Genomic DNA, 13,532 nt, shown 5'->3' on the forward strand with positions numbered 1-13,532 from the left:
TGCCTTCTTTGGGACCCAGCAGGAGAGCGCCAGAAACCGTGGCATCGGGCAGGAGCGGAGAGGTCAGAGGCACCGCAGCGCCCTGCCCAGGCGGCACACCGGTTGGGAAACGCTGACATACAGTACAGCAGGCAACATTTTCTAGGCGCCAGACAACATTTTCTAGGCGCCACTGGCGACCAGGCGCCTGGGTTTGTCGAACCTTGTAGTAGAGTGATGGCGTTCGGGAAAAACTCTTCTTGTGTCTAGTTGTCTTGGTGTGCAGTGCTCTGTAGCGACATTTTGAGGGTAGGAGTTGAAACAATTTATGTCCAGGATGCAAGGGGTCAGTAAATATTTTCCCCTCCCTCTTTTTGACTGGTGCAGTATACAGGTCCTCAATGGAAGGCAGATTGGCAGCAATTGTTTTTTCTACAGTTCTGAATATTGCGTGGTTTATAGACTCACTGATCTTTTCCAGCAACTATTTGTCCTGAGAGAGATCTACTACTGCAACCAAAAATGTCCTGGATTGATTCCCAATTGAATTCATGATGGAATGATGAGAAATTCCTTACTGCTAAATGCTTCAATCATTGTTTTTGTAACAAATATTTTTTAATGTGTCCCTCTGTTTTGATCTGTTTATCTTGGCTTTTAATGAAAAATAAAACATCTTTTATTAAGGGACAAAATATATCTTTTATAATTAAAAGAAGTGGGAAAATTGATGATGTGCAGCATATTTGAGTCTGTCATCTGCACCTCTATAACTGTCTGGTTGGGTTCTGCAACCCAACAAGACAGACACAGACTTTGAAGGGTAATTAAAACTGGAGAAAAAACAATTGCTACCAACTTGCCCTCCATTGAGGATCTGTATATTGCATGAGTCAAAAAGAGGGCCAGGAAAATATTTACAGTCCCCTCACATCCTACACACAAACTGTTCAAACTCCTACCCTCAAAAGGACGCTATAGAGCACTGCACACCAGAACAACTAGACACAAGAACAGTTTTCCCCCCCGAATGCCATCACTCTGCTAAACAAATAATTCCCTCAACGCTGTCAAACTATTTACTAAGTCTGCCCTACTATTAATCTTCTCATCATTCCCATGACCCATCTCCCCCCACTAATGACTGTATGACTGTAACTTTGTTAGTTGTATCCTTACAATTTATATTGACTGGTTCCTAATCTGATTTGATTACTTATTTGTACCTGGACTATTAAGTTTTGGACCTTATGATTCTTACCAAACATATCTTTTCTTTTATGTACACTGAGCATATGCTCTCAATGTAAGCTTGGGGCTATTAATTATTTGCCTCCTGGCCAATGAATGAAATGTATGGTTGCTGTGTGAATGGGAGTGATTGATTGGAAATTAAATGGGTTTTTAGACTAGTTAATTTTAAGATAAATTGTATTTAAGAGGTATTTCATTGCGATTTTATATGTTGTAGCCACCCCGAGTCTTCGGAGAGGGGTGGCTCATAAATCCAATAAAATAAATAAATAAAATATGCACCAAGACAAATTCCTTGTGCATCCAATGAGACATGGCCAATAAAAAATTCTATTCTACCCTGTTCTTTTATTTATGTTTGATAATATTCATCATGTATTTTTATATACTTATGAATGGTCATGTTTTTAAAATCAATTTTATAACCCAAATACGGATTGCAAATCTTTAAATAAATAATATATGGTTTCTTTGGCACATTGTTCTTTGTTTATTCTGTTTATTGGTGCCTACTGGCCAATCATTGCTATCATAGGTTAGAAGTGGAATTATCAGAATAAAAAATAAAATAAAATTCACAGATCAATTCATAGGGAAAGGTGAATTTAAAGATATACAAAACAAAATGTTTATTCAATTGGGAGCAAATTTGTATGCTTTGCTGCTATCAGACTTTATAATGGCATACTGACATCAAAGCACACTATTACTTATTATTCCCTGATGAGTTTCTGAATTTGGATGCTTTTATGCATCACTTTGCTATTGCATACTCTATTGGCTTTATGGTTCCCAGATCAAAAATTGTTCAAAAAAATATTTTCAAAAGTATGCAAATAGATTCAAACAGCTGCAGGTATATCTTTTATAAATAGTTTAAATTGCAGGGCACTTATATTTTTAAAGTCTGTCTTTGGAGAATTGAAATGTCAAAGGACAAGCGGGACATTTTATGTTGTTTTTTTTAAAAATAAACATTTATTCAGAAATGGATACAAAAGATACAAATCTTTTTTTTTTTTACATTTAAAACGTTCTAAGAAAAAAAAGCCTGAAGCTCAGATACTCTCCCACCCTCTTCGCCTTTCGTAAGCTCCTTAAAACCCACCTCTGCCATCAGGCATGGGGGAACTGAGATATTCTTTCCCCCTAGGCCTTTACAATTTATGCATGGTATGTTTGTTTGTATGTATGCATGTTTGGTTTTACAATAAGTTTTTTTTAGTTGTTTTAGTATTGGATTTACATGCTGTTTTTTATTACTGTTGTTAGCTGCCCGAGTCTACGGAGAGGGGCGGCATACAAATCCAATAAATTAAAAAAAAAAAACTGGCAATAAAGAAGACAGAATTGTTATCGTTCAGCCACTAAATCATGTCCAACTTTTTGGGATACCATGGACCATAGCATGCCAGCCTCCTTCTCCGTGTCCTCCACTGTTTCCCAGAATTTGCCTAAATTCATGTTTATTGTGTTGATGATATTATCTAATCATCTCTTCCTCTGACATCCCCTTCTCCTTTAGTTAGTAATTTATGCTGTTGTACGCAGTCTATAAAAAATGTCTCACAGTAGTAGGTGGCAATAATTGCCTGACTTTTGTTTGGATTTAGAAACTAAACAGGGTTGACTCTGGTTCATACTTGGATAAGAAATCACACAGGAATTCTAGGCATGTAACTTACACTGGGAAGTTAGAATAACCTGAAAGGGATGAGAGAATCAGTTTCTTATTGCTGTTCAGAAAATAGCAAGGATGTGTCTTTACAGTCAAGCTACAGTCACACACAACATCAGGACTTCTGCTATATGTATGAATGAATTTGAAAATGTATATTACCAGCTATTTGTGAGGAGAAATACATTATCCAAATAGTATAAAAAGGATCAAAATATGAATCCTTGGCAGTAGATAATAGGGAAATGCTTTGAAATTAGACAAAGTATTACAGAAACATGTTTTGGCCACAAGATGGCACTATGATAGAGTGCAAACCCAGAGAAAACTCGGAATGAAAACTGTAAACACAGAATACGTAATTTCACTTTAACAAAAGTGGCTTTAAAAAAACACCTACAATTGGAAAATGTATCACCAAGGATATTGTGGATTATTGCAGAATTATGCCAATATACATAAGTCAGAAGTGAATGCAATGAGAATTATTATAATTTAATGGAGGAAATAATTATTTTATTTTTATTTATTTATTTTTTTGTCAAATGTACAGGATAGCAGGTATAGGTATAAACATAGAGTAAATACAGATAAATGAGGACAATAGGATGGTAGGATAGGGATGGTAGGCACATTGGTGTTCTTATGCATGCCTTTTGCAAACCTCTTAGGAATGGGGTGAGGTCAACACTAGACAGTCTAAGGTTAAGGTTTTGGGGGTTTGGAGAAAAAAAACACAGAGTTGGGTAGTGAATTCTAGGCATCGATCACTCTGTTGCTAAAGTCATAGTTTCTGCAGTTGAGTTTGTAGCGGTTTACATTAAGTTTGTATTTATTGTGCGCTCATGTATTGTTATGGTTGAAGCTGAAATAGTCATTGACAGGTAGGATCTTGTGGCAGATAATTTTATCAGCTACATTTAGATCAGTTCAAAGGTGACATAGTTCTAAGTTGTATAAGCCCAAGATTTCAAGTTTGGTGGAATAAGGTATTCTGTTGCGAGCGGAGGAGTGGAGGACTCTTCTCATGAAATATTTTTGGACTCTCTCTCAATTGTATTAATGTCCGATATACAGTGCGTGTTCCAGACAGGTGAGCTATATTCGAGAATTGGTCTAGCGAATGTTTTGTATGCTCTAGTTAGCAATAGAATATTGCTAGAGAAGAAGCTAGGCAAGATTAGATTGACTACTCTTAGTGCCTTTTTGGCAATGTTGTTACAGTGGGCTTTGGCATTTAGATCATTAGGTATGAGTACTCCACGGTTCTTGACAGAAAGGGGGTCGTGTCCTCCATGCTTGTATTTTGTGTTCTGATTCTTTTTGCCAATGTGTAAAAAGCATTTGTTGGTTGAGATTTGAAGTTGCCACTTGTATGACCATTCTAATACATAATAATAATAAGGCTAATCAGAACTGCAGAAAAACAATTGCTGCCAACCTGCCTTCCATTGAGGACCAGTAATACTGCATAAGTCAAAAAGAGGACGGGGAAAATATTTACTGACCCCTCGCATCCACGACACAAACTGTTTCAACTCCTACCCTCAAAACGACGCTACAGAGCACTGTACACCAAGACAACTAGACACAAGAACATTTTTTTCCCGAACGCCACCACTCTACTAAACAAATAATTCCCTCAAAACTGTCAGACTTTTTACTAAATCTGCACTTCTATTTCTACTAGTTTTTCTCATCATTCCTATCATCCTTTTCCTCCCACTTAGGACTGTATGACTGTAACTTGTTGTTTGTATCCTAAGATTTTTATTAAGATTGATTGTTTCTTCATTGCTTATTTGACCCCTATGGCAATCATTAAGTGTTGTACCACATGATTCTTGACAAATGTATCTTTTTCTTTTATATACACTGAGAGCATATGCACCAAGACAAATTCCTTGTGTGTCCAATCACACTTGCCAATAAAATTCTATTCCATTCTATTCTAATCAAGGTCTGATGGGCAGCAGCATTTTCTGTGGTGTTAAATAATTTTACATTGTTGGCGAAGAGAGCGGAGTTGCTTATAATATGATCACAAAAGTAATTTATATAAAGTAGGAAGAGTGTGGGTCCTAAAACACTGCTTTGAGGGACACACTATTGGCAGGATTTGATAGAAAATAGGAATTGGTATTTTAACCACTTGTCTGTTTGACAGGAACACAGTTATCCAATCATGTAGTGTTCCAGACATGCCATACGATTTTAGTTTCAGAAGTAGTTTGTCATGTACCACTGAATCAAAGGTTTTACAAAAGTTTATGTAAATTGCACCTATTGTGTATGTCCATATGTTTTTACAGTGTAGAAGTTGCAGATTACAGGATATTTTTTCCCTAAAACCAAATTGTTTGTTAACAACCTAAATGGGTTGTTAGTTTCTAGGTGGATGGTTATAGATTGGCTTATGATTTATTCTATGACTTTGCAAGTGACACAATGTAATGAGATTGGTCTATAATTTTTGACGTTGCTGAGATCTCCTTTTTTGAAGATAGGGATGGCTGTGGCTAGTGACCATAAATTGGGTAAGGAGGTAGTCCTGAAAGATTTATCAAAGATTATGCTTAGAGGCTGTGGAGAGCTTTTTAAAGAAGGATGCAGATAGTCCAGCAGGTCTAATAGATAGAGATGGTTTTAGGTTGCATAATGCCTTTCAACAATATCTTCTGTAAAATCAATTTGTGTTAGATCATTGTAATTATTTGTGTTACTAGGAAATATTGGGCATGAACCATTGCTGTTTACAAGACTGAACCGAATAATGTGTTAAAGAGTTTGGCTTTAACAGTTTCATCGTTATAGTCCTTACCATTATGTCGTTTAGGTCATGGGATGGATCTTGAGTCTTTGAGTTGGTTGTTTACAAAGTTATAGGAAGCATGGGTGGATTTTATGCGTAGAAGGTTTTCTTCTTGATTAATGTGATAATTGGTGCATTCAGTCTTTATTCGGTGGCATAGATTTTTGTAGCGCCTTTTAAAGTTGGCAACGTAGCCAGTTTTGTTTTTTCACCAAAGAGATCTTATTTTGGATTGGAGCTTTCTTACTTTTATCGGTAATTTGTTTTTCTTGGTTTTGGTGGTTATTAGTAGTACATATAGTTTAATGACTCTTTTGATTTCAAGCAAAAAGATATTACAGTGGTCTTCAATAGTATTATGGCCAGAGAATAGTATTTGCCAAACAAGAGATGAGAGGTCAGCATCCATGTTACCATAGTTTGCTTTTTTAAAATTATAATTGGTTATCCCATCATTATATTGATTTTTATAAGACATATATTGAGCCCTAGATTGGTAATAGCATTGTACAGGGTTGAATGAATGGATTCAGTTGTACATTCATTCAGTGTCTAGTTAATATGAGGTAGGTTGACATCACCAAGAAAAATAAGAGAGTGTGGGTAAGAGGTTGCCCACGTTAGTAGTGAAATTAACTTGTTCGCCGATGTGATGTCATAATCGGGAGCTCTATAACATAGCAGGAAGTGAAGTGTGCTATTTAAGGGATACAAATGCTTCCTGCCTTCCCAAAATCTCACCTGAAAAACTCATAAGTTCCATTAAATAAAATCTCTGAATTTTAGACACTTCCTCCATTCTTATTGACATATTTTAAAGTAAGCTATTTAACAAACCGTTGTATGTGATTGTATGTACAGTGCATATGTCCTTTTCTATGCTTTAAGTGCCCTTTCATAGTTATGGAAGAAAAGATTATTCTGGTTTGATGCATTTCAGTTACATGACTTTTTCTTATGTATGCACATAAATAGAAAAATCTCTGTGGACTTAAGATCAGATAAGGCATATAGCCACTCCTCATTGAGCAACTACTTTAGGTAGTGACTATTTGCAAATAGATGGTAATAAACAGTAATAAAAAATATATATTTTCTAACCAGTGTGTCCATTAATGACAACAGGGCCTGATCAGTTTCAGGCAGCAGTGGGAGGCAAGAATGTTCTAATCAACTAATTAAGGTCACAGAGCCCAGCTTGTTAACTTCCCATTAGCATTTTGTAAGAAAGCACTTTGTCATGGAGAAAAGTAGCTCAGGAAGAGACACTGTGGTTAATGTAAGCAAGCCCTCCCCCTTTTGAAGGGACAGAAAAGGTGAATAAACAGGCCAGGCACCAGACATCAGATTGCTTTTGCCTCCTTTAGATAAAATTGAGATAATTTTATCTGAATGGGACAACAGCAACCTGGGGTCTCCCCAGCATCTCTCTTTTTCTCTCTCTCCCACTCCCTTTCTCTTCTCCTTTTCATCCTCCCTCTCCCCATCTCTCTCCCTCTCTCTGTGTCATGTATTCACTCTCTCTCTGTGTCATGTGTTCACAAAACTGAATTGGAATGCAGACACTAAGCAAGGAGAGAGTAAGTAAGAATGAACTTCAGCACTTTCCCTAATCAATATTGCACTGCTAACCAGAGCATACAAAACATTTGCTAGATCAATTCTCGAATACATCTCCCCTGTCTAGAACCCGCACTGCCTTTGATCTGATCTAAATGTAGTTCATAAAATCATCTGCTTACAATGTCCTACTGATCAATGAATACTTCGTCATGAACTGCAACATACACAAGCACACAATCGATTCAAACTTAATGTAAACCGCTGCAAACTAGACTGCAGAAAATATGACTTCAGCAGCAGAGTGATCAATGCCTGGAATGCATTACCTGACTCTGGTTTCTTCCTCAAACCCCCAAAACTTTAACTTTAGACTGTCTACAGTCAAACTCACCCCATTCCTAAGAGGTCGTAAGGGACGTGCATAAGCACACCAGTACGCCTACCATCCCTGTCCCATTGTCCTCATTTATCTGTACTTACTTTGTTTATGTTTATGTTTATGCCTATACCTGCTTTCTTGTAAATATTTGACAAACAAATACATAAAAATAAAATAATCATTTCCTCCATTAAATTATAATAATTCTTATTTCGGCATAATTCTGCAATAATCATTGTGTCTACCGTCCCTATCTTACTGTCCTATTGTCCAAATTTACTTGTACCTATTTTGCTTTTGTTTATGTTTAGACCAATACCTAATACAGTAGTACCTCTACATAAGAATTTAATTCATTCCGTGACCAAGTTCTTAAATAGAAAAGTTTGTAAGTAGAAGCAATTTTTCCCATAGGAATCAATATAAAAGCAAATAATGCATGCAAACCCATTAGGAAAGAAATAAAAGCTCAGAATTTGGGTGGGAGGAGGAGGAAGAAGAAGAGGAGGAGGACAGTCGCTGCCAAAGGAAGAAGGTGAGGGGAGGAAAAAAAATCAAAGGCTTTAAGGCACGAGGTTGCCTCCCATACACTGCGCCAGAGAGAGAAACCCAGGCGGGCAAGAGGGTGAAACCTCCTGCTCCTTTAACCGAAAGGTGGTGGCTGCTGCTGCTGCTACTTGCTTCCTCTTCCTTCCCATGCTCTCTCGCTTTGTAGCCGCCGCCTTTCCTTCACTGTGATGACGTTTGGCTGAAGCCAAGTTGATCTGGCCGGGGTGAAGCACCCCCTTTTGCTTTTCTGCACCCAGGCGCTCCGGGAGGCAACCTCACACCGGATGTATTAAAAGGGGAATGGTAGGAAACTGGTCGGACCTTCATGCAGCTCTCAAATTTCCTGGGAAATTTTTCCGGGCTCGGGTTCTTAAGTGGAAAATGGTTCTTGAGAAGAGGCAAAAAAAAAAAAAATCCTGAACACCCGGTTCTTACCTAGAAAAGTTCTTAAGTAGAGGTGTTCTTAGATAGAGGTACCACTGTATTTTGTACACATTTTGACTAACTAACTAACTAACTAACTAACTAACTAACTAACTAACTAACTAACTAACTGAATAAATAACAGTACAAATGAAAAACTTACCACTCTTCAATGACATGGATGCTCTCCAGTTTGCTAGTGTGTGTCGGTCTTCCTGTGCTGTCTCCTCTATCTTCATTCCTAACAGTGAGGCTGCAATGTAGTACAACACTTTATTTTGTCTAGAGAAAATTAATGTAAAGTAATGAATGTAACACATATAAGGCAAGCCAGAGCTTTAAGAGAAATGGCAGAATTAAGGCGAGACTTTTCTGTGAGCAAGTGGAAACCAATGGTTGAACTCCCCTATAAGAGGGTGCCCTGGTCTTGGAAGACTCCCATCGAGAGTATTTCCTCAACTGTCATAAAATCAAGAGAAGGAGAATATGCCTTTTTAAATTAAAAAACAAGTACAATTTCCATAACATTTCATTCAATAGGATAACTAAATATCTCCAATACATCTTTCTATCTGCATTAAGTCAAACCACATGCACAGAAACATGCTGAGAAAGAAAAAGTATAGGTGTTTTATTATGCTCTAATTCAAGATCGAGCAGTAGAATTGAAAACCATTACATAAATTCTAACTCAGGCATATTTTTTTACATATTTTAATAGTTCTAATTTAGCAGTACTATTAGTCAGTTCATTAGGTCCTAGTGGCACTGGTCTTTAATTCCCCAAATTTAAAGTCAGAACATTTTCTTTCCTTTTTTTATGTAAAGGGCTTGGATTTTTTTTAAAATTCAGAGCTGATCCGAGCCCCTGCTTAATTGCAATCCTTTATGCAGAATATACAGTGTTCCCTCACTTTTTGCGGGGGATGCGATCCGAGACTGCCTGCGAAAGCCGAATTTCCGCGAAGTAGAGATGCGGAAGTAAATACACTATTTTTGGCTATGAACAGTATCACAAGCCTTCCCTTAACACTTTAAACCCCTAAATTGTGATTTCCCATTCCCTTAGCAACCACTTAGATTATTACTCACCATATTTATTTATTAAAGTTTATTTTAAAAAATTATTAAAGGCGAACGAATGTTTGGCAGTGACATATGACGTCATCAGGTGGGAAAAACCGTGGTATAGGGGAAAAACTGTGAAGTATTTTTTAATTAATATTTTTGAAAAACCGTGGTATAGGCTTTTCGCGAAGTTCGAACCCGCAAAAATCGAGGGAACACTGTACTGCCTAATTTGTATTTTTATATGGCATGCATATATAACATAAGAAAGTAACAAACACAATTTAAGACATGAGTCATTGTCTCAGTGCTGTGCCATTAGTTATCTTATACTGCATCAGGGTTGTGGCTGACCTCAGGGGCGAGGGGCATGTGAGCATGGCCACGATGGGTGTGGCCAGATGAATGTCACTCATCAAGACTCTGTTTCAGGCCATTACGGCCTACTTCAGCCCTCTGCCAATGAAAACTGAGCCTGGGAGTGCCCCGCTTGGCCTAGCTCCGTTTTCAATGGCAGAGGGCTGCAGGAGGCCATCATGACCACGAACAGAGCCAGGAGGCCTGCGTGTGGCCCTCCTTGATCTCCATTATGTCTGGTAGAGGCACCACGGGCTAGTCCTTTACTGTTTCCAGGATGGGCCCACAGGGAAAATCGAAGCACTCAGCTTGCCAGATCCAAGGCCCCTGTGGGTCTTGAGTTTGACAACCTGTCTTATATGTTCTGGAAACCCCATAATCCAGAGAAGAGGGGAGACACGAGGATCCTGGAGGCAGGATGGGAAACAGCTACATCAAGCTGTAGTTTTAATCCTGAATAATTATCACCAGTGTTTTAATTAATGCTACGGTGGAATAAGGAAGTTAAATGTTTCTGTGTTGAAAATTTGCTGAAGAGATTCCCTATTGACACATGTGGCATTTCCAAAATAGGCCGATACCAGAGCAGAAAACTCATGTTGCAGAAGGATAAAGTGAAGAACAAACCAACTGAGACCACAGACTAGCCAGCCACCCATAAGGTAAACACATCTTGAGGTTCAGCTGTTAAGATTTGAGGACAAGAAAAACCACTCCCAGTCTAAACTTATCCCCTCTGTGTCAAATGCAGAAGTTGTGTTCAATGTATATCTGCAAGGAGTTAAAATATTCTCCAAAAAGTAACAAGGGGGAAACATACAATAGCATTACCTCAGCAGTATGAGGAGCTTGTCAGAGAATGACTGATGACATTGTCCTGAGAATTAATCAAGTTATATATCATTTTAAATGAATAAAACATATGCCTCCAGGTGCCTGCAATCATTTTTAGATAGGTGTGTGTGTACACACACACACAAACACACACACACTGTATATATTAAGACGAGAGGATTTCTTGGCAGAATGTATTCAATATATACCATGAAAATGATGAATAACATTTTGATTCGGAAACTTTGCCAATACAAATTTGTTTACTTTAATAATAAACTACTTCCCATTATTAGATCTTGATAATATGAATATATATACATATTTTTATTATTGATATTTCTATATTGCTTCACTCCAAACAAATCTGAGCAAAAATAAGCCTGAAAACAGCGAAACATAATGTCACTATCCAAAAGAAACGGATACAAGGCTTAACATGTCTTCAATGTTCTCTACCAGAGCAAGATATTTATTTTTCAGAAATAAATAGAAGTGGAAGTGGAGTGATCCATATCTATGAGGGCATATTATTCATAAGATAATGTCTTTGTCCAAAAACCTAATTCTTTATTACAAGTGATTTCTAATAAAAACCGAGAGTCAACATAGCTTTCGTGAAACATTTTTTGTGTTACAGAGTTGAGTTCAACTCAATGGAAATGTTGCACTCTGTTAGTACTATGTACAAACAGTTGGGTTGGCAATATATAAACAAGCTAACAATGAATGCCTGTATGTATTTAAGTACTGTAGCTTTAAGAGGTAGTGTTGCAAATTGCCACAAGAGGGAGCCGAAAACATGATTCTCACTCTCTCTTCTCTCTCTGTTCTTTCTGCTGATTCATTGTGACTGATGTAGTAAGTTCTGTGATGTATTTATAAGATATAATGTATGTCTGATATGTAAGATAAAGACAGGCTTGCAATATTTTTATTGTATTGATAGATATTGATGATTTGAATGTGTATGATCAGACTGTTTAATTTGACTGTGCTATTTCTAAAGTAAACACTAAGTGAACTTTAATATATCTGTTTTGTATGACTGAATAATTACTCATATCTCCTGGATGTTTGCTGGACTTCCACCTTTCCTCTGTGCATGTCCTTGATAACTCAAGGGTTCTCACACTCCTTAACACCCTCCATAAATGGATAAAATCACAATCAAATAGGATGCATGGATGGCATTTTAATACTATTAGAGTAACTGAACAATACCTTTTAAGACTAAGGAAAAAACATTGAGAAAACTACTAGTTTATGTGGATGATCATAAAAAGGCAGAAAATGATTAATTTTTTAGGGGTCTGCTGCTATTTCTTTATTTAACTGCCACCTATATTATTTTGCACTTTAAGTGAACAGTGTATGGAGGATTTGTTACTCCTTAGAATATCTTGGCCAGATACCGAATTATTTTCTAATGAGGAGGTTATGCATTGGAAAGGATTATAATCATAGTCTAGTGCATGCAGTAAACTGTAATTCCAAGATTCTTAATTTTTCTTTAACCAATTCTGTGCTGTGATTGAGCTGTGTGTGCTAGAATCTACTTTTCCAAAGTATGAATTTCCTGGACACGTTTCGTCCTTCCAGGTACACCATAATGCCATGGCCTTTGGACAGTAATGGAGATTTCACAGTAATTCAGCAATAAACTTAGGAGTGTGAGCTCGGCCATTAGTTCTCTAGATCCATGCACTTCCTGGTTTGTTAAAGCAGCATGGGTTATGTCGCCTGAGTCCATTCTAGTGTGGTCAATCCTTTGAATGTGGGAATATTTCCTTTATCTCTAAAGGAGGCCCTGATTCACCTCTTCTTAAGAAGCCATCCCTGGGTCCCACCATATTAGACAAATTTCATCCAGTAATCTAACCTTCCCTTTTTGCGATATGTGGTAAAGAAAATGGCACATGACAACTTCAGAGAACCAGTGTAGCTTGGCACTAGCTAAAATTGTTTAGAATTGATGATTATAATGGATCCTTTTCTTCCAGGTCTAGAATTTTAATAATGAGATTAATAATCCAAATTCAAGAAATCAACATTCATGTTAGATAATATGCATTTGACTGTGGAGAAATGAACATTACAATTTGTTTCATTCATTTAGTGTGATTTTGTTGTTGAACAAACAAATTGAAATAAATAGCACGGCAACATATTGGAGCCTAAATCATAAGTTAATCATAAAGAAATATAATATGAAAAATGCTTATTGAATGCTGATACCTTCATATGTACAAAGATTATAAAAAATCAGACCCTGTAGGCTGTGTTATAAACATTACATGAAGTACTCAAATTGGTTATCATTTTCTTCTAAGCACTTGCTTTTTCCTTTGAAATCTTTGAAAACTTCAGTACAATGATATAATTCATCCTGTGTATTACAAGAGAAAATGTTTGGTTTTATTATATGTGTATGTTTGGTTTTATTATAAGGGTTTTTAGATGTTTTATTAATTGGATTGCTACATGCTGTTTTTATCATTGTTGTTAGCCGCCCCGAGTCTGCGGAGAGGGGCGGCATACAAATCCAATAAATAAATAAATAAATAATAAATAAATAATAAATAAATATTCAAATTTGTAGACTATAATAAGCAATGCAGATAATTGGCATCATA

General features: G+C 36.9%; 1 protein-coding gene across 5 annotated transcripts in view; it reads right to left on the minus strand.

The window, feature by feature from the left end:
- RGS17 (regulator of G protein signaling 17) overlaps positions 1-13,532 on the minus strand; it is an 83,618-nt gene that overhangs the window by 10,097 nt on the left and 59,989 nt on the right. For 4 of the 5 annotated variants that reach the window (XM_070733736.1, XM_070733737.1, XM_070733734.1 and 1 more), the window contains exon 3: positions 8,801-8,890. In XM_070733736.1, coding sequence (XP_070589837.1) covers positions 8,801-8,890 — 90 coding nt within the window. The remainder of the gene's footprint in view (positions 1-8,800; positions 8,891-13,532) is intronic. The other variant, XM_070733735.1, reaches the window with a different exon arrangement.

This window comes from Erythrolamprus reginae, chromosome 1 (genome assembly GCF_031021105.1).
Source record: "Erythrolamprus reginae isolate rEryReg1 chromosome 1, rEryReg1.hap1, whole genome shotgun sequence".
Lineage (NCBI taxonomy): Eukaryota > Metazoa > Chordata > Lepidosauria > Squamata > Dipsadidae > Erythrolamprus > Erythrolamprus reginae.